Here is a 22,152-nt window from a genome sequence, read left to right as displayed (position 1 = left end):
CCAGTTTAACATGAATCATCGTGAACAGAGAAAATCCCACAGTAAAAAAAAAAAAAGTGTAAAAAGTAGAAAATATTGATTTAGATTCTGTAAATGTCTGAAGTTTGGTGTAGAGTTCAGGTGGTGGTGGTTGTGTTTCGTCCTGACTGACACCTGTAGGTTTTGTGTTGATAATAATAACTATAAACAGCCGCAGGTCTTCACCACCATGTTGCGGTGCTTCTTGAGGATGACGTTGTTGTTGTCGTCGTAGAAGAGCACGGAGATCGGGCTGAGCTTGGTCGGAGCGCAGCACGCCTTGGGAACCTCGTCAGGCTTCAGCATGTGGACCTGTCACACACACACACACACAGGTTCTATAGGTTGATTGATTCATTGATTTGCACAAGAGAATAAATGCTAGACAAAGATGAGATTATAAGAAATATGAAATATGAATCTGGATGAATGTTTCGTGACATTAACTACACATCACCCTCATTACTAAAGGAGTAGCCTAAATACAACAACATAGAAATACCCCAAGTCCTGCTAATGCAGCATTAGGATGCATTATTGTGTAAGCACTTTAATGGATAGATATATATACTTTATTCAATTCAATTCAATTCAAAAGTACTTTATTATTCCGTTAGGAAGGACATCAAAAGTGCAGGTGCAAAACAACGATCCACGCATCCCTACTTACCACAGACATACCCAACACAATAATAACACACATTCCTACAACCAACCACACATAAGTACAAGTACTCGCAGCAAAGGTTAAAAAAAAAAGACACATACAAGGATAAAAATTAGTTAAAAACAGGTTAATTAAAAAGGAAAAAGTTCTGGTGGGAGTTATTGATCCCAAGCTGGGAAATTACAGTATTATACTATTTGTATCTAACAGTGGTTCGTAAGCTGGTGAGAAGATTAACATGATGATTAGTACAAGGAGACAATGATGAAATGTTGTGTTTGGAGTTATTTTTTTTTAAAACAAGCTGAGAATCTGACGTCCAAACCAGTAAACAATAGTTTAATATTTATTAAAGGAGATATATTCCACAGATTAAAATACTTCCCAGGTGTGTTAAAGACATATCTGTGACATGCTTTGGTCAAAATCCTCCGAGGATCAAACATCACAGCTCTTTTCATCCAATCAAAACAGCCCTGTTCAGAACAGCTGGTTCCAGTGCCTGTCCCTTTAAATGCAAATGAACCACTGTTTGCCCCGCCCCTTCTACTGCTACCAGGTAGGGGTGGTAATATGCAAATTCGAATCCTAGTTAGATCACTGGAAGACAACTGAGGGAACAGCTTGTAAAACCACATGGATTTCAACCTAGGGAGACTCAAAATTACAGATTTTTTTAATATGATAATGATATTTCATAACATGTCCCCTTTAACATGAAACATGAACCTTCATTTGGAAAAAGGAACTTGTGATGATCAACTTTATATAATATAATTTACCGGTAAATATATTAAAACAAGACACAGACACACATCTGCAATTTTCTTTCCTACAAATAAAGTTGATTCAGTATCAGAGGCAGCTACAGTGGCCCAGAGAGGTCAATATGAAAAACACAAATGCTCTAAAACGCCATATATATATTTGTAAAGCTGATAAGAGTGTGTTTGTGTGTGTGTGTACTTCACTGACCACTTGCTGGATGAGGGCGTGGTTGGTGGCGTTCATGCAGGAGCCCAGAGGGTAAAAACACTCTCCGTCACAGTAGTAGGCCGAGTATCCAGTGGGGGCCAGAACCCAGTCCTGACGACACACACACACACGCACACACACACACACACATGCACAGGTTATAATAATACAACAGAGGCAGGAAACCCAAATCTTATCTTTCACCTTATTTGACATAAAATTCAACATTTTAATGTCCAGTTGGAGGAAGAGACGTGTTTTCATCTGACTCAGATAAAATCAATTCATTACACACTGCAAAAACTCAAAATCTTATCAAGAATATTTGTCTTATTTCTAGTCAAAATGTCTAATTTCTAGTCAAAACAAATCTCATTCTATTAAAATAAGACTCATCACATTCAAAAGTAGCTCGTTTTTAGACACTTTTTACTTCTTTCAAGCAGATTTTCACATGAAATAAGTAGAAAAATCTGATAGTGGAGCAAGTTTTTCTTTCTTATTATAAGCACAAAAAGCTTCCTTTAACTGGCAGATTTTTCTACTAATTTCAAGTGAAAATTGTTTGAAACAAGTGAAAATGATCTAAAAACAAGTTCATTTTTGGGTGATGAGTCTTATTTTAAGTGGAAAGAGGTTAGTTTTGACTAGAAATGAGACATTTTGACATGAAATAAGACAAATATTCTTGGAAAGATTTTGAGTTTTTGCAGTGCATGAACGAGTTAGGAAACCCAGAAAAAAACCCACTTTATCTGAGGAAATGAACGAGTCGGAGCAGGAAACATGTTGTAACACTTTTCAAAGAAATACAGAATTAAAAAAATCTGTTTGAGAAACGTTAGTACTAGATTTATTTTTCTGGTTTCTTTTGGGGGTTTTCTTTTAAGCCTCTTTAGTGTCGTTCATTTAAGTTTGAACTTTCATCTTCAACAGAGAAACAATAAATCTCAAAACACTTGACGCTTTCTAAGAAACAGAGGTTTTGTTGTGAGGGAGTTTCATCACCACATTATAAAAGAAGAGGACAGATTTCCCAGAAGCCTCTGCGGTCGGAGTTTTGGGAACACGATGAATACATTTTCAGCGACAGTAAAACAAAATGAACTCAGTGACACGTTGTGTTTTTCTGATTCTGATTCCGACCTCGCAGTAAATAAACCTGAATAAAAACCTCAAAATTTAACGTATTAAAGTTGGAAAAGATGAAATGAATCAGATGTTTTTGAATCTGACCTTCCAGCCGAGGTCACTGAAGCTGACGTAGAGCTCGTGTTTCTTACACGGCTGACCTCCATTGTTCACCGGACTACGATCTGAAGCAGGAAGAGGCGGGAAAAACATATAATTAATATCATAATGAACATTAAAAGTCACAATCAATGCATGAGAACGATTTAAGTTCAGGTATACTGACACATATTTTCATTATAAATCTTAACCCTAAAGGTCAGAGGTGGATGTTTAAAATGTTTTAAAGGTAATTAAAGGGATACGCCAACATTTTTTTTCCGTGTCTTGCCTCACTCCCGAGTCCATGACCAGCAGATAGACACCATCCTTTCGACTGTGCGTGCAGTAACCATGGAGATAGAGCTGTATCGCCTGTAATTAGCTTAGCTCAAACACTGGAAGTGTATAGGTAGTGTTAGCCTGCCTCCACCTAAAGTCGCTAATTAGCTTAGCTCAAACACTGGAAGTGTATAGGTAGTGTTAGCCTGCCTCCACCTAAAGTCGCTAATTAGCTTAGCTCAAACACTGGAAGTGTATAGGTAGTGTTAGCCTGCCTCCACCTAAAGTTGCTAATTAGCTTAGCTCAAACGCTGGAAGTGTATAGGTAGTGTTAGCCTGCCTCCACCTAAAGTCATCAGAGAAACTCTTCAGCAACTCTAAATGGAAACCGGTGGGCCGATCTTCGTCTCAGAGCTGACAAAACTCTCCGGTAAGGCATCTTGAGCGGTCAAATGCCGCTAACGGGACGAGATCGGTCAAAACGGAGGGTTCAAGCAAAGACGCTTTATTTTGGTTCAAGCTAGCTACATCGAGGGTAGGTTAGCTTCCTATTTCAAAGTAAAAGCACAAATTCTATCGCCATGGTTTTCTGTATGTAAAGGGCAACAGGCGTTTTATTTTGTGAAAGTAACCGGAAGTGCGTTGGTCACAACGGCTAGCTTGAGTAGCGCCGAATTCGTCCGAACAAAACTGTAAACAGCTGGTATTTAGACAAATTAACGACACACTGCTGATCTAAACGGCTACTTTCTCACCTAAACATGTTTGAAATGTCGATAAAGTGATATATTTACAGAGTTTAGAGCTAAAATGAAGGAGGGTAGGAGGCAGGCTAACACTGCCTATGCACTTCCAGTTTTTGAGCTAAGCTAATTACAGGCGATACAGCTCTATCTCCCTTGTTACTGCACGCACAGTGGAAAGGATGGTGTCTATCTGCTGGTCATGGACTCGGGAGTGAGGCAAGACACAAATAAAAAAATGTTGGTGAATCCCTTTAAGTTGTGTCTGTGGCCCTCACTGTGGATGCTGGGGACGGGGAGGTCATATTTGGGTTTCTTCTTGCGGGGGTGGGGCTTGACGGCTCGGGGGGGCCGACAGGGCACCTGGCTCTCCCTGAAGAAGGTCACCATGAAGGGCTGCTTGGACCGCGGCCCCCGGCGGCCCACCAGCCCGATCCAGCCGGCCGAGAGGGAGCGGTCTGCAGACGAGACAGGACAGGACAGGACAGGAAGCAACGTGTCATCATCATGACTCATCACCAGTGCACTGATGAAAACTCAAAATCTTACCAAGAATATTTGTCTTATTTCTAGTCAAAATGTCATTTCTAGTCAAAACAAATCTAATTATACTTCAAATAAGACTTGTCACATTAAAAGTAGCTTGTTTTTAGACACTTTTTACTTCTTTCAAGCATATTTTCACTTGAAATAAGTAGAAAAATCTGATAATGGAGCAAATTTTTCTTTCTTGTTACAAGCACAGAAAACTTGCTTTCACTGGCAGATTTTTCTACTTATTTCAAGTGAAAATTTATTTGAAACAAGTGGAAATTAGAAATTAGAAATACTTTATTTAATCCCCGAGGGGAAATTTAAAATGTCACAGAGCAGCAGCAAGACAATACAGACAACAACACAGATCACAAAATGAAAGTTCACGGAGTTAACTTAAGTTCAGGAGCAGGGCCACGCCTCAACCACACCTCTAATCACCGGTCAAGCCTACAAATACCCGGGTCAACCCCTTCCTTCCTTAGTTGCCTCGATTTCTCGACCCACCCTCCCTTCTTCCCCTTGTCTAGGCGCCTCCCGGCTCCAGCCTCCTCCCGGATCATCCTCACTCTCATCCCTCCATCCTTCCCTCCCTTCCTCCATCCCTTTCTTCTTAACCAACGCATTCCCTTTCAGATCTCCTCCACAGCATCGTCTGGGGGGCACGAATCCAGCTCGGGCGGAACAACGCCGAGACGGAACCCCCACTCTGAGTCTCCCTCCGCCGGTCTCCGGTTTATCTTCCCAGGCGAGACGCGACATCAACCTCCCCGCACCTTTACCACTCTCGTACAATATCATTCATTCATGTTCATCATTTCATCCCATTAAATCGTCTAATGGCACATTGTTGTGGCGTGGTCCTTGCTAGTGAACACTGAGTAAAAATACATGAAGACATAAAAACACATAGTGTATTAAAACACAGAATTAAAGAAAAGAAACAAATATATGAATACGAGATGCGTGCAGAAGGTTAAAAAGTTAAGAAGTTAAAGAAGTGCTGGGTCCAGGATGCTCATGGTGACTGAATTAATTAATCAGATTGAGGAGTTGTACAGCTGTATTGCAGTAGGTATAAATGAATGTTTATATCGCTCTCTTGAGCAGCGGGGGAGTAAAGGTGAATGATCTAAAAACAAGTACATTTTTAGGTGATGAGTCTTATTTTAAGTGGAAAGAGTTTAGTTTTGACTAGAAATGAGACATTTTGACAAGAAATACGACAAATATTCTTGGAAAGATTTTGAGTTTTTGCAGTGTGTGTGTGTGTGTGTATGTATGTGTGTGTGTAGCTGCTGCTTCGCCACCACCCACCCTCCTCCGTCTCCACGTACAGCCGGATGCCCAGGTTGCTACGGGGATGGAGCAGCCAGTGGTTGGAGGCGGAGGTGACGTCGAAGGCCAACCAGCCCTCCTGTCCTGCAGGCACCGACTGCATGTCCAGCAGAACCAGCTCCGGCTCTCTGACACACACACACACACACACACACACACACACACACACACACACACACACACACACACACACACACACACACACACACACACACACACACACACACACACACAAAAGAAATTCACTTATTTAAATCTATACTGTGTAATCGATCCCAAGAGAAATCCTACGTAATTACAATTAGACTACACTTAATTGTTGCTGTTGCACTTCAAATTGTTGCTGCACATTGCTGTTGCAGTTGATTTAAAACCAAAGATTAAAGAAAAGCTGATGACGTGTTGTGTTTACAGCATGAATTGAATGAATTTGTCATGCACCAATTAAGGCGCCCGGCCTATAAGGGTTTACAAGACACATTTCATATTTAGACAACAAACAAAATCATCAGAGTACAGACAAAACAAAAACCACATTCACATAAATAATTCACTTTTTCTTAGTGAATTGCAGCAAATGCATTGTCTATTGTTTTGTTAGTTTTAGTAGTAGGCCTTTTATATAACATTCATTATTCCCACTTACATAGTAGCCTACTACTGTATATCATTTTGAAAATCAACTGATCAATCACCCCAGGCTGCACTTTTAGCTGAATTTGGTTCCATTTCAAATTAAAAACCACAGACAGGTGAAAACATGCCAGGCTAGGATGTTGATTCGTAATGATGAGAAAAATGAAATAAGTTTGTAGGCGTGTAGTAGGTGTGTAAACGATCAATAATCAGTATTATTGGCTGTAACAGAGGGCCCCAAAATAAAATTAGTGTGTGAAAATCACATAGAAGCCATGAAGAGACATAATATTGTTGAAATTGTAAGTCATTTCTTCAAGAAATTTCAGGTTGCTCATAACATTTTTTGTAAAACAGAGGGTTCATTTGCTCTAAAACAAAGGGAATATTTTGAGTTCTGGTTATTTATAGGTTATTATGCTATGTTGTTATTTCACTGTTGAGATCAAATTGCAAACTGTATATGCACTGCAAAAACTCAAAAATCTTTCCAAGAATATTTGTCTTATTTCTTGTCAAAATGTCTAATTTCTAGTCAAAACAATCCCTTTCCACTTAAAATAAGACTCATTACCTAAAAATGAACTTGTTTTTAGATCATTTTCACTTGTTTCAAACTAATTTTCACTTGAAATAAGTAGAAAAATCTGCCAGTGAAAGCAAGATTTTTGTGCTTGTAATAAGGAAGAAAAACTTGCTCCACTATCAGATTATTCCAAGTGAAAATCTGCTTGAAAGAAGTAAAAAGTGTCTAAAAACAAGCTGCTTTTTAATGTGATGAGTCTTATTTTAGGTAGAATGAGATTTGTTTTGACTAGAAATGACATTTTGACAAAAAATAAGACATATTCTTGGTAAGATATTAGATTTTTTGCAGTGTGGCCCCTGAACTAAAATGAGTTTGACACCCCTGCTTTACCAGCTTATGGCAGATGTACAGGGAGAGGTCAGGGGTCAGGCTCAGCTACACCTGCAGGCAGGGCCGTTGCTAGGAATTCTGGGCCCCCTTAAAGAATACTAAAGTGGGCCCCTCCCCCTAACTTTTCCAGTTTCTTTTCTTAGACTACGTATGTATTATAATTTTTTATTTAGCCTTCTTTGTTTTGATGCTAATGCAGCATTACACTGCAAAAACTCAAGTATCTTAGCAAGAATATTTGTCTTATTTCTAGTCAAAATGTCATTTCTAGTCAAAACAAATCTCATTATACTTAAAATAAGACACATCATATTAAAAGCAGCTTGTTTTTAGACACTTTTTTTTACTCCTTTCAAGCAGATTTTCACTTGGAATAAGTAGAAAAAATCTGATAGTGGAACAAGTTTTTCTTCCTTATTACAAGCACAAAAAACTTGCTTTCACTGGCAGATTTTTCTACTTATTTCAAGTGAAAATTAGTTTGAAACAAGTGAAAATTATGTAAAAACAAGTTAATTTTTAGGTTGTGAGTCTTATTTTAAGTGGAAAGAGATTAGTTTTGACTAGAAATGAGACATTTGGACAAGAAATAAGACAAATATTCTTGGAAAGATTTTGAGTTTTTGCAGTGGAGGAGGAGGAGGAGGAGGAGGAAGAGGAGTGTGAGTGTGAACCTGTGTCTGTTTTCCCTCTGGATCTCGTAGACGGAGATGTGCAGCGTCCTGTTTGCCCTCTGACCCATCGTCAGCGTCTTGTAGATGCGGAACTCGGCGGCCGTCACCGTCTCGCCCTGGGGCAGCGGCGTCAGGTCGAAGCGGAACTCCTTCCAGTAGGGACGGGGCTGCAGCAGGTCGCGCTCCTGCTCCACTGCTCTCACACACACACACAGAGAGACACACACATACACACACACACACACACACACACACACACACACACACAGAGAGACACACACACAGGCAGGAAGAGGAGGAGAACAGGTGAGTGTTTGATCTGACAGTCAGTGATCAGTGATGTCAGAACCATTTCAAAATAAAAGAGTTTTTAGCTTTTAAACTTCAACATCCTTTATAGCTGCAAAATCCAGTAAGGTTTGATTTAGTTTGGTTTGGTTCGGTTAAGTTAAGTTAAGTTTAGTTTAGTTTAGTTTAGTTAGGTTTGGTTTGGTATAGTTTTGGTTTGGTTTGGTATAGTTAAGTTAAGTTAAGTTTAGTTTAGTTAGGTTTGGTTTGGTATAGTTCGGTCTGGTTTGGTATGAATTGGATTGATTAGTTTAGGTTAAATTAGGTTAGGTCTGGTTTGGTTTGGCTCGATTAGAATTGGTTTGATTTAGTTTGGTTTGGATAAGTTGAGTTGAGTTTAGTTTAGTTTAGTAGTTGAGTTGAGTTGAGTTGAGTTAGTTGAGTTGAGTTTAGTAGTTGAGTTTAGTTTAGTTTAGTTTAGTTTAGTTTAGTTTAGTTTAGTTTAGTTAGTTGAGTTGAGTTGAGTTTAGTAGTTGCGATTAGTAGTCTAGTTTAGTTTAGTTAGGTTTGGTTTGGTATAGTTCGGTCTGGTTTGGTATATGAATTGGATTGATTAGTTTAGGTTAAATTAGGTTAGTTTAGGTTAGGTCTGGTTTGGTTTGGTTCGATTACAAATGAAAGTTCACGGAGTTAACTTAAGTTCAGGAGCAGGGCCACGCCTCAACCACACCTCTAATCACCGGTCAAGCCTACAAATACCCGGGTCAACCCCTTCCTTCCTTAGTTGCCTCGATTTCTCGACCCACCCTCCCTTCTTCCCCTTGTCTAGGCGCCTCCCGGCTCCAGCCTCCTCCCGGATCATCCTCACTCTCATCCCTCCATCCTTCCCTCCCTTTCTCCATCCCTTTCTTCTTAACCAACGCATTCCCTTTCAGGGGCCTCATTTATCAAAGAGGGTGTAAAACTGCTACTAAATATTTGCGTACGGCGAAAAGACGAAAATGGCGTACACCCTAAATATTTACACCTTTTTCAGATCAATCAAACTGTGCGTACGCACAACTCTCCGCAATAAATCACACAGGACTCAAGAATGGTGCACACGTGAACACACCTCTTACTCCGCCCCCGGAACGCCTATATAAACTATATATGGTCAGCACGTGCATATTTAATTAGCCATGTGCTCTCTGTGGCGCAGCAACTTTTGTGACAACAAAGTGACAACGGAGACAACGGGCGGAGGACGGGGGAAAGAAGCGGAACTTCTCCGCTTCTCCGAAAGCAGATACACGGGCAATAAATCAGTCACAAAAATGATCTTGCATTTTAATAAGCTACAATAAAAACAAAAACCTCCCAAATCTCAACAAAAGGGAGCAGAAAGAAGAAGAATCTTATGTAATCTGCCTCTTTATCCCAGAAAATCGTTTTTTTTTTTTTTTTTTTTTACCTAGATGTTAAAACAATGTAGGAAGCAGGACGATAGTTACCATTACTTTGCACGCCTTCCCACTTCACAGTTACAGCTCTACTGGACTCGGTTTAGGTCATTTTCCATTAGGCTACAGCTGAGTCCTTCACAGTTCCTCCTCAGGGCCGCGTTGTCTCACTCTTTATTCTCTCCTCTCAGCTCCAAACACACGTGCACCTCGTTAACTCAGGTGACAGAATAATAACAGTCTAGGCTGCAGATCAGTGTGCGCTGCTGCCGGTGTGTTTTTAAACTTGGATGGTTTGATCCTTGTCGGACGTCACACAGCCTAATCAAAAAAGCAAAATCCACAATCCGCTCTGTTTATCAATTAACATAGAGCCTAGTGTTATTATAGAGCGGGTTGGATTGCCAGCATCAACGGTCCACCACTACCACAATTACTTCAAAAAATCCTACTGTGCTCTTCTAAATGTGCTCCGCTCCTCTCTCCCTCTCACACTGCAGTTCTCTGACTCAGCAACGGTGTCGCCAATTCCTCCTGTTCCTCAAAAAAGGCGTACGCCAGGGTCAAAATGGGTGTAAATGTCCGCACTTTTCCCCGTCAGGTTTTGGCTTGATAGATCCCAAATTTGGCGGAGAAAAGTGCGTACGCACAAAACGAGGGGAAAATGGCGTAAAAAAAGGTGTATCCACAATGATAAATGAGGCCCCAGATCTCCTCCAAGGCATCGTCTGGGGGGCACGAATCCAGCTCGGGCGGAACAACGCCCACTCTGAGTCTCCCTCCGCCGGTCTCCGGTTTATCTTCCCAGACGAGACGCGACATCAACCTCCCCGCACCTTTACCACTCTCGTACAATATCATTCATTCATGTTCATCATTTCATCCCATTAAATCGTCTAATGGCACATTGTTGTGGCGTGGTCCTTGCTAGTGAATTGGTTTGATTGAGTTTGGTTTGGATAAGTTGAGTTGAGTTTAGTAGTTGAGTTTAGTTTAGGTTAGTAGTTTAGTTGAGTTGATTTGAGTAGTTTCGATTATTAGCTTAGTTTAGTTTAGTTTAGGTTAGTTGAGTTGATTTGAGTTGAGGTTTGTTAGGTTTGGTTTGGTTAGGTTAGTTGATTTGAATAGTTTAGGTTAGTAGTTTAGTTTAGTTTAGTTTAGGTTAGTTGAGTTGATTTGAGTTGAGGTTTGTTAGGTTTGGTTTAGTTTGGTTTGATTACAATTGGTTCGGTTCAGTTCGGTTTGGATTAGTTTAGTTCAGTCACTGATTTCACTGAGATAGCTATTCACTTTGCAGCAGATCAAAGCAGTTTCTGCATTTCCATCTGCTAAGTTTCCCTGAGCCCAGAGAACACATCAGCACAGACAGAGCAGTAAAATAAAACAAAATAAACATTATAACACACATACAAGTCACTGTCAAGTTACATTTCATAGATACAAACACTATGAACTGATGTAAAATCACCTAAAAGAATGTTTTCTAACAAATAAAGTGTGATATTATGGTGTAACAGAGCTCTCTGGTTTAAAAGACACAGACAGGGACGTCAGCAAATGTCTTTCCTGCTGTTAAAGTTTATTTAATAGTATAGTATAGTGTCTCTAAATTAAACTTTTCATTCTGCTTTTCTCAGACAGACTTGAACGCATCACTTGGTTCAACTCGTGTCCTTCCAGCTCAGTCGGAGGTTTTTAATCCTCTCAGCTCTGACGTGGTCGCTCCTCCGACTTGTTCTCATAAAAGATAAAACGAGGCTTCGAGTCCTGGAGAGGAAAATTGAAAAAAAAAAAAAAAAAAAAAAGAGAGCGAGAGGGAGAAACATTTCTTTTTCCTCTTCCAACTTTTCCTACGCATCGCTTCTGTTCTTTATTTACCCAGAGAGGCTTTATGAGGCGTGTACGCTCCTTCTCACCAACACCCCACATCACACTCACACTCACACTGGGCAGCAGCACCGACACACTGTGTGTTGCTGAAGGGCACGAAGGCAGAGGAGGACGGTCGGTCGGTCGGTGCAGGGCCGTTGTACAGGGGAGAAAGGTGATGATAATTCTAGGGGCCCATAAAAAACCCCAGTAGTCTAATCTTTGTATGACTGATTTATTCTGCGTAAGACCCTGACTAATACTCATAGTATAGGCTACACTGTAAAAACTCAACATCTTTCCAAGAATATTTGTCTTATTTCTTGTCCAAATGTCTCATTTCTAGTCAAAACTAATCTCTTTCCACTTAAAATAAGACTCATTACCTAAAAATTAACTTGTTTTTAGATAATTTTCACTTAAATTCACAATAAATAGAAAAATCTGCCAGTGAAAGTAAGTTTTTTGTGCTTGTAATAAGGAAGAAAAACTTGCTCCACTATCAGATTTTTTCTACTTATTTCAAGTGAAAATCTGCTTGAAAGAAGTAAAAAGTGTCTAAAAACAAGCTACTTTTAATATGTTGTGTCTTATTTTAAGTAGAATGAGATTTGTTTTGACTAGAAATGACATTTTGACTAGAAATAAGACAAATATTCTTGGTAAGATACTTGAGTTTTTGCAGTGTAATGCTGCATTAGCATCAAAACAAAGAAGGCTAAATAAAAAAACGATAATACATACGTAGTCTAAGAAAAAGGGGGGAGGGGCCCACTTTAGTATTCTTTAAGGGGGCCCAGAATTCCTAGCAACGGCCCTGGGTCTGGTGGCGCGTTCAAGTTCAAGTTCAAGTCCAAGTTCACATAGAAGCAGGAGCAAAAAACTAAACAAGTGGACAAAAATGTTTAAAAAAGGGACAATATGGAAATGAGGCGGTGGACACACTGGATCCCCAGAGAGACACGAAATAGCTCTGGTCAGACACACACATTAAATATATGGTAAATTGAAATACTAAGGGCAGGACACCCCTGATGGGTGTGCTCATATCAGCACACACACACACACACACACACACACACACACACACACACACACACACACACACTGCAGTAATTAGAGACACTTAGTGCCCTGAACCGCAGCAGCTGCTCAGCACACACACCATAATTGCAGCCCTGCCCGGTATTTTTAGCGTCGCTGCCTCCACAGACGTATTTTCATCTCGCTTCGGACCGTTTGCTTGACTTTTTTCAGTGTGTGTGTATGTGTGTGTGTGTGTGTGTGTCAGCAGCAGCATGGCCTTTAATTCTAACCAGCTGTGTCTCCCCATTACACATGCGTAGGAACACACACCCACACACACCCATACTGTAGCTGTTGGACACGAGCGACACGCTGATTAGATTAGTTATGGGAACTAAGAGACTAAATTTACCAGAGTTCAGAAGCATCAAAGCATCAAACATGTTTAAATCTGTTGCTCTGATGCTGCTGCTGAAGATGGAGGAGTTTACCCACCTTAATCCTCTATGATCAGGGAGGGAGGGAGGGGGCGTGGCCTAATTTAAGGCGTGTCGCATATGATTATCTGTCCAAATAATCCTCAATGTGATGAGTTCACTGCTCCTGTTATTACATTTTAAGGCCTGATGACATACGATCATTATTCTGAACACGTTGCTGAACACATGTTGATCTGTTATTGTTTTTTTCTCCCCCCTTTGTGTTTTTGTTTTGTTTTCCGTTTTTTTTTTTTGTTAGGTTGTTTTTGTCTTGTTTTTTTCTGTTTGCTGGAGTGCACACGCAACATTGTTACATAACCAAACATTTGCCACATACACACTTGTAATGTGTGATATTCAAAAATCCCAATAAAGATTAATCATAAAAAAAAGACAAGTTTTTACATCTTTTTTTTTTAATATGTATATATATGTATGTTTGCATGTGTGTGTCTGTGTGTATAAACAGACGACACTATAGCCAATAGCCAGCCAGTGAGAAAACCAGTGTGTGACCAACCAGATGTTGTGTGTGGTGTGCACATTATTTTAACGCTCAAATGAGTCGGAAAATGTAAATATCAAACATGTTATAATTACATGTTATATTGTGTATCTATACCTCTCTATGTACACATGTATAATACATCCATATCTGTATATATACGGCTCACAAACATGGCAGATTAGGATCTAGATTAGATCTTGATGTAGGTTGGATTATACACGCTGCACGCTAAAAAATGTTGGGTTATCTCTGTAACCCAATTTCTGAGTTATTGGTGTTGGGTTAAATTTTTGGGTTATTTTTCCAGAGTGTAACCCATTTTCAGGGTTATAGGCTATGAATTTAACCCAATTGGATATATATATATATATATATATATATTTTTTTTTACAAGTGTTTACTTTTAATAGGTTTATATTAAAACAATCAATCTAGGTCTGCAGGGAGCGCTCCAAACTTGTTAACCAGTGACACCACTGCCATTCATTTCTGTGACAGTGGTGTCACTTGGTAGAAAAGTTTGGAGCACTCTCTGTAGTTTTTAACAACCAAACTGTTGGGTTAAAAAAAGCAACCCCAATTTTAACCCAACTGCTGGTTTGAAGAAGGACAAACCCCTTTTTTATTTTAACCTAATGGGTTAAGAGAAAAAAAAAAGAAAAAAAAGAATAACCCAACCCATTGGGTTAAAATTAACCCAAAAAAGGGGTTTGTCCTTATTTGAACCAGCAGTTGGGTTAAAATTGGGTTATTTTTTTAACCCAACTGTTTTTAGTGTGTGGACGATCTTTGGCCCAGTTTGCATCAGTAAAGTTATTTGATTGCTCCTGATTGAGTTGATAAACATCAAACATGTTGTTATTATTATATGTTATATTATATGCATCTCTATACATACATACATACAGCTCACAAATTGGCAGATTAGGCTATAGGCTACACACTGGACGACTTTTGGGACTCGGGGGTGTGGCCTGATGTAAGGTTTGTCAAACACAATAAGCTTTAAGTGTGATGTGTCTCTATGATTATTTTACTGCTCCCTATAGATCAGATGGGCTGTTTCTGATAGAAATACCTGCAGTAGCCAATTATAGAGCAGAAAGCATTAACAGCCAGATGTTGAGTTTCACTGTAAAGTGTTCAAGTTGCACCGACACCATCTTCTTTTGGTTTTTGGGGCATTTAATCGTCCTCCATATGTGTTCTTCTGCTGAAGTCATGTTTGATCATGTACGATCTCTTGTCTGTTAAGTCTTTACTTCAAATAAATGTTAAAAATCAGTTTAATCTCTCCTCTTATTTCTGGTCTCCATGTTTTTAAAACCAGTTAAGATCTGATAATGGTCCAGTGTGTCGTCAAACAGCTCAGAAACTCTTGACTTCAGGAGAAAAACAAAACCTCCCACACCTTTTTCTTTGTCGGCCTTAATTATCACGGTCTGTCTTCCATTAGACAGAATAAAGTCATCCTTCTTCTTTCTAAAGCTTTACTTTTGTCTGAGATGCATTTCCATGACGTCTGTGAGACAGGAAACTCTGAAACGCTGTTCAACACACCGGTCGACTTTGTTTAGAAGAATCCCTCTGGACGCTGACTGATAAATGTCAGGGTTCAGCTTTCTGCTCCAACACAGAGACCAGGTTTTGGAAAAGGAAACCTGTCATTTGATGGGAGTTCATTAAAGACCCCGAGCAGCAGAGAGGAGGAGGAGGAGGCGGAGATGGGAGAAGGAGGAGGAGGTGGGAGACGTTTCCCACGGTGAACTGGGATCAGATCAACCTCATTCCAGAGGAGCTGGAGGAAGGAAACCATCAAGACTCATGGAGGATGTTTAACAGCAGATAGGCATCAGTCAGGCTGCTGCAAACCTCCAGCAGCGCACTCACTGTGTTCACCGCTACCCAGGCAATGAAGCACATTTACAATATCAATAACTGGGCTGTTTATTTATTTATTGATTAAAGCAGAAGTAAGTGGAATATTTGTGTTAATATAAGTCTTAAATAGTTGTATCTTCCGACAGCAAGTCGAGGGCGGGGGCTGCTAACTCCATCGGCTGACAAGAAGATAGCCAAAACCACCGGATCGCTTACTTCTGCTTTAATTAATTCATCCGCAAATTCAAGACTAATTGTACTTGTGCAGATTCACAGTGTATGGAGTCCCAGTGCTGCAATGATACATTTTCATGATTAATTTTCAATATTTTGCGTTGAAACTTCATAAATCATTATATTGTTATAATGTGACGTTCTGTGTCATAAACTGTAAACTGTTTTCTTGTCTGTAACAACATCTCTGTCCCGTCTGTCCGTCCTGGGTGAGGGATCCCTCCTCTGTTGCTCACCCTGAGGTTTCTCCGATTTTTCCCTGTTAAAAGGGTTTTCCATGGAGTTTTTCCTCAGTGGATGTGAGGGTCTAAGGACAGAGGATGTTGTTACGATGCCATGTAAAGCCCTTTGAGACAAACTGGTGGTAAAAACGGGCTATACAAATAAAATTGCCTTGCCTTGACATGAGTTTGTATGTTGGAATAACCTGGAAATATATTGTTATAATGTGAAAAAACATAAATACAAAGTTTTTAAACTATAATATTATACAGTTTTTTTCTTTACGTAGAATTTTAATCTGAGACTTAAATAGGAAATAATAGTTTTAACTCTGTTCCTGATGATTTTCTAATCACATATTGATCCTTGTTCATCAATAATCAGTGTTTTCCTCTTGATCAATCAACTTCAGACTGAGACTGGTGCCATTTAAAAGCTACAGTGGCCCCAAGTATGAGCCTATTCTTGACCAATCAGAAACCACACTTGTGTTTTTTTATTCATAATATATTTATAATATCTCATTGTCTTGTTTTAATGTTTTCAATATTATTTATTGTCATTATTATCATCATAATTATTAATGTTAATTGTGTCAACCAGACTCTGTTGTTGTCTTTCTGTTAAACCAAAAACTGAACAAGGATTGGCTCTGCATTTGCCAATCCCAGTGGAAATGCACCAGCTCTCAGTTCGGTTGGAAGTGTATGATCCGTTTCTTTATTACACCAAAACAAAAGGCACATTTTACTGGAGGGGAAGCTACGTGCTGGAGGCAATGTGGACACTGGGAAGCCAATCAACGGCATATCTTTTGGGAATGCCCAGTGGTTAAATCCTCCTGGGCAAGGGTTCATAAAGTATTAAGTGGTCTATTTAACACTAATCTGCCTATGCAGTTTTCCACATTATTTTTAGGAAATTTCAGGAAAGCTGATGAATACTTATTTGATATTTTGATAACCGCTGGTAAAAAAGCACTTACAAGACGTTGGTTAATCCCCGATCCACCCACAATACAGGAGTGGATAAGTATCGTAAATGACATTTACCTTATGGAAAGGATTACCTTCTCCCTCCGCCTTCAAAAAAATCATATTTACTAAAAGGTGGGCCAAGTGGGTTAAATATGCCGGTCTTGAACAGACAGTGGCAGAAGTAACATTGTATGTTCCCTGGAAGTAACTACTGTATTGTAATGTTCTCACAAAATAAAAATAAAAAATGTAAAAAAACAAAAACAAAAAAAAACTGAACAAAACTTTAGGACTAAAAAACAAGGAGGTTTAATCAATAATCAATGATCATAAATCAATCGGTGTCCTGTCTGGACCCAGACTGGACTCTGTCCGTCAGCAGCAGCAGCAGCAGGAGGAGTGGACGTTGACGTCGGCTGGTCGATGCAGGAATGTTGCTCTGAAATGGAAACCGACCACGACAGAGCGGCCGCTGGTTTGATTCCCTCCCTCTCTCTCTCTCTCTGGGGGTAAATGTTTGTGGAAATTTGCAAAGAAGCAGAAAAAACTCAAACGGCAGCGCAGACATGTCACTGTTGTCGGTGTCATCCAGTTCACACACGGTGTAATTTCATCGGCTCTACGGTTTCACAAGTCGCTGCCAAACACCGCAAGTCCAGAAAAAAAAAACCCAAAAAAACTGCTGCGTCAGAAGTGACGGTAAAAATGTTTCAGACGAGTCAGAGGAGGAGGAGGAGGAGGAGGAGGAGGAGGAGGAGGAGGAGAGGGCACCGGGCTGCATCCAGTTTAATTTAGCTTAGGTTATTTTATTTAAAATTAAAGCAGAAGTAAGCTGAATGTTTGTGTTAATATAAGTCTTAAATAATTCTATCTTCCAATCACTTCTATAGAGTGTTTGTTCTGAAACACGGGTCTGTCAGTCACTCTGCTCTGCTCTGAGCCGAGGAGAAAACTTTCCTTGTATCCTACAACCTTTATCCAATGAGGAGAGAGAACGGCATAAAGGGGCAGTCCTCTCTGTGTGTGCAGCCAAGGGATGCGCGTGAATGTGGTGAAGTAGGGACGAGGGCGGGGACTGCTAACTCCATCTGCTGACAGGAAGTTAGACAAAACCACCGGATTTAACTTAGCTTGGTTTATCATAGTTTATCTTATTTATTTGATTAATTTAGCTTAAATGAGCTTAGCTTAGTTTATCCTAGCTGCAAACCTGATCTTGATCCTGATCATGAGAGCATCATCCAGTTTAATTCCCACCTCAATCCGACTTCTAAACACCTAACTCCCACCATAACTTTTTCTTTTTCAATTAACCTGTTTTTAACAAATTTTTTATGTGTCTTTTTTAACCTTTGCTGCGAGTATTATTTTGTACTTATGTGTGGTTGTAGGAATGTGTGTTACTATTGTGTTGGGTATGTCTGTGGTATGTTGGGATGTGTGGATCATTGTATTGCTGCTCCTGCACTTTTGATGTCCTTCCGCAACAAAGTTCTTAACAAAATAATAAAGTAGCCTACTTTGAATTGAATTGAATTGAATTGATCTTGATCTTAATCCTGATCCTGGTCCCAAACCTGATTCTTATTCTTTTACTTTACTTTATTTATTTCTCACGACCACGCAAGTGGTATGGAGCACAAACAATAAAACAGTACAAATAATCAGACTGATCCTAAACTTGATCTCCCGAACCTGAACCCGAACCTGAACTTGAATCTGATCCTAAACCTATGATTCTCACCCTGGATTTAACATGATCTTGATTCTTATATTAAACATACTGAACCCTGAATCCTGAGCCTGAACCTTAACCAAATCCTAATCCTGATCTTGATCCTAATCCTAAACTTGAACCTGAACTTCTCCGAACACAGGAAAGAAAACTGTACAAACAAACACTGCACTGCAAAAACTCAAAAATCTTACCAAGAATATTTGTCTTATTTCTAGTCAAAACAAATCTCATTATACCTAAAATAAGACTCATCACATTAAAAAGTAGCTTGTTTTTAGACACTTTTTACTTCTTTCAAGCAGATTTACACTCGAAATAAGTAGAAAAATCTGATAGTGGAGCAAGTTTTTCTTTCTTATTACAAGCAAACTTACTTTCACAGGCAGATTTTTCTACTGATTTCAATTGAAAATTGAAACAAGTGAAAACTGTCTAAAAACAAGTTAATTTTTAGGTGACTAGTCTTATTTTAAGTGGAAATTGTTTAGTTTTGAGGCATTTTGACAATAAATAAGACAAATGTTCTTGGAAAGATTTTGAGTTTTTACAGTGTGACATAAAACGCAAACAGTAAAACTTCAAGGTCTTTGATTATAAATGTTCAGATTTACTCTCTTGTCTCTATGGAAACAGTCTGAGGAGGTTTGAGACCCAACAGTCGACAGCGAAGCCACTTTTACACTGAAACACTGCAAAACCTCATTGTTTTGGTTTCTGTGGTCTGAGTCTCTGAGTCACTCGGCATGAAATCTGAGCAGTTTTATATTAAACACAAATATTTGGACTCACCAGGCACAAAATAATCTATTTCCTCAAATTTTTACATAAACTCACTTTTTCCTCTTTAACTCTGTGAACAAACAGTCGGTCAGAGATCAGACGGCCGATGAGCTGCTTCTGGTTTCTATTTGGTTTCTTCTCTCTTGGCTATGCTAAGCTAAGCTAAGCTAACTAAGCTACCCAACTGTCAGCTCCAGCTTCACAATAAAGGGTTAGGGTTCGGTTGTACGATGAATTAATCAGTAGTAAAGCTGAGAAGATCGTTAACGACTCTTCTCCTCCTCTGTATAGTGAATTTGAACTCTTATTATTATTACTCTTATTTCAGGGAAGTGTTACAGACGAACAATGGCAAGGAAAAATCTCCATAAAAAGTCCTTTGTCCCAGACACTGCCAATGCAATAGATCAAACTAGAATGCGTTAGGTATTCACCTTTACTCCTGCTTCTTACTTTTGATGAGGGTTTCTTTTCAAATGCGTCATCATGACTCCACACTGTAAATGTAGTCATCATTTTTCTTATTTTACATTTTTCTGTTCTGCAATGTTTTATTAATATGTTCTGTGTGTCCTATTGCCTTAAGACATGTCAATGGGTGGAAGCAAAGATGAATTTTCACTCTGTGGACATTAAAGTTTTCATAGTCGTAAAAAGCTGCATCCGACTCTCAGCAAGAAAAATAATCAGAACTGCTTTCAAGGTGTGCTTTTATTTTGATGACTTCTGAAGAATAGCTAAATCATGTTTAAAGGGATAGTTCAACATTTTGGCAAATTGGCCCATTGCCATAATCCCTATAGTCACAGCAGTAGGTTGGTTTTAATTTAATTGTCGGTGCAAGCTATTTTTAGAACGGTGGAGCAGAGCCGTGAGCTGCTCAGAGCTACGCTATGGAGGCTCATTATGGGATTTCTTGGTTTTCCTCATTAAAACTCGTCAACTACACAATCCAACAACTCCAAAACGCTCTGGTGGACAAGTTGTGAGCTGCACATTCACCACGCTATGAGATAATAACACAACGTTACCAGACAGAGTTGTTTTAGAGGGAAATGCAGAGACTGCTTGATGAAAAACTGTCCCTGAAGGCAACACGCATCAGCGGTTTTGCATGAATTTCGCTTTAACAACAAACAGGAAGTGTGAGCTGCGTCACTTCCTGTGTGAACCAGGTGAGACAAGGTTGACACTCACCCAGGTTGAGCTATGAAAACGAACTGTATTTTTGAAAGATTCAACATAGCCCCTCTTTAAGAAAGTTTCACTAGGTAAATGGATTCCTCCAAATCTGGCAATGTTTATTTTTATTTTTATTTATTTTTATTTTTATTATTTGTAATGTCATTATTTGTACTGTCATTGTCATTTTTGTTTCCTTTTCTCATTATCCCCCTGTCTGCTTTGTCCACCTCTATCTCTCTGTATAATGCATAATGTCAACATATGCTATGTTATGTGCTTAGATAATTCTGTTATGCTTATCTAAAAAAATAAAAAAAAAACTCACCCAGGTTGACGAAGCTCATGACGGTGTCGGCCTCGCTCACCACCGTGCCCAGCGGCGGCGTGTGCGTGCTGAGGGTGGGCAGCGCGGCGTGGTGGTTCACCTGGGCCAACCTCTCCGAACCGCCCCCGAACCGCCCAACGCCGCCTGGACCGGTCCCGGTGCCGGCGCCAGGCCCGGGCCCGCTGTTCAGGATGATCTCGTTGCCCTCGTCCTCGCCGTCGGCCGACATGGCGTGGTACAGGTCCAGCATGAAGAGGGGCGCGGAGGAGGGCGGGCGGAGCGGCGGGTGTGGCCGCGGTCGCCCCGGGAGACCGAGGATGGAGAGGATCTCCTTCTGCATCTCCTTCTTCTCGCGGCCGCTGAGCCGCCGGAAGCTGGAGTGCACCACGGCCTCGGCCTGCTGGCTCCACAGCGGCAGGAGGAGGAGCAGGAGGAGCAGCGGGAGGAGGAGCAGCCGCCGGGGGTGGAGGAGGAGCGGCCGGGGGGAGGAGGAGGAGGAGGAGGAGGAAGAGCTGCTCCTCGTCGTCTCCTTCATCCTGCTGCAGAGACACTGGGCGCTGTGGGAGACCTCTGAGGTCATGGTTTCTTCTAGGGCTTCTAGGACCACGATACGCTTTTTTTCTCCTGATTCGATTCTTCTACGATTTTTTTTTGGATGGCGATTCGAGTTAAATTGCGATTCTACGATATTGCCAATTCTCTCGATTTTTAGTTTTAGCATTTTTAACATTTATCTGCACACAAATACTGTATAGGAGCCTATAAATTAACATACTCCATTATAAAGTGAACTTAAACCCTTTTCAAAACCTGTACTCTCTGTATGTAAAAAAAAAAAAAAGGCTAACAAATACACATTGCACAGTATTTTAAAAAATCCCCCCCCAAAAAATCGATTTAAAAAGATATCGCGATATCGATTTTTTCTCCCACCCCTAGTTTCTTCTTTCTTCTTTCTTTTTCGTCCTATTTATTAAAAAAGGGCAAAGAAATGCACATTGCACAATATTTTAAAAAATTCCCCCCCAAAAAAATCTATTTAAAAATCGTGATATTTATGTGAATCGATTTTTTCTTCTTTATTCTTTCTTTTTCTTCCTATTTTTCTTCTTTTCTGCAAGAACAAAAAGGGTCCAGGTTCGATTCCCGTTCATACGCAGCGTCCTTGTCCTCGTGCTCGGT

At 40.0% G+C, this 22,152-nt stretch overlaps 1 protein-coding gene across 1 annotated transcript; it reads right to left on the bottom strand.

Annotated features, from left to right (window-relative positions):
* Positions 1-171: 171 nt before the first annotated feature.
* On the bottom strand, positions 172-21,550 carry bmp8a (bone morphogenetic protein 8a; the record flags this gene model as incomplete). The annotated part of the gene is made up of 7 exons (XM_083982309.1): positions 172-330; positions 1,661-1,771; positions 2,897-2,976; positions 4,194-4,373; positions 5,767-5,915; positions 8,017-8,209; positions 20,971-21,550. 7 exons carry the CDS (start codon positions 21,548-21,550, stop codon positions 181-183), a joined length of 1,443 nt encoding a protein of 480 aa, XP_083838435.1. The 3' UTR covers positions 172-180.
* Between the last annotated feature and the right edge of the window lie 602 nt (positions 21,551-22,152).

Source organism: Trachurus trachurus (assembly GCF_905171665.1).
Source record: "Trachurus trachurus genome assembly, chromosome: 11".
Lineage (NCBI taxonomy): Eukaryota > Metazoa > Chordata > Actinopteri > Carangiformes > Carangidae > Trachurus > Trachurus trachurus.
This window is presented reverse-complemented; position numbering and strand designations above follow the sequence as displayed.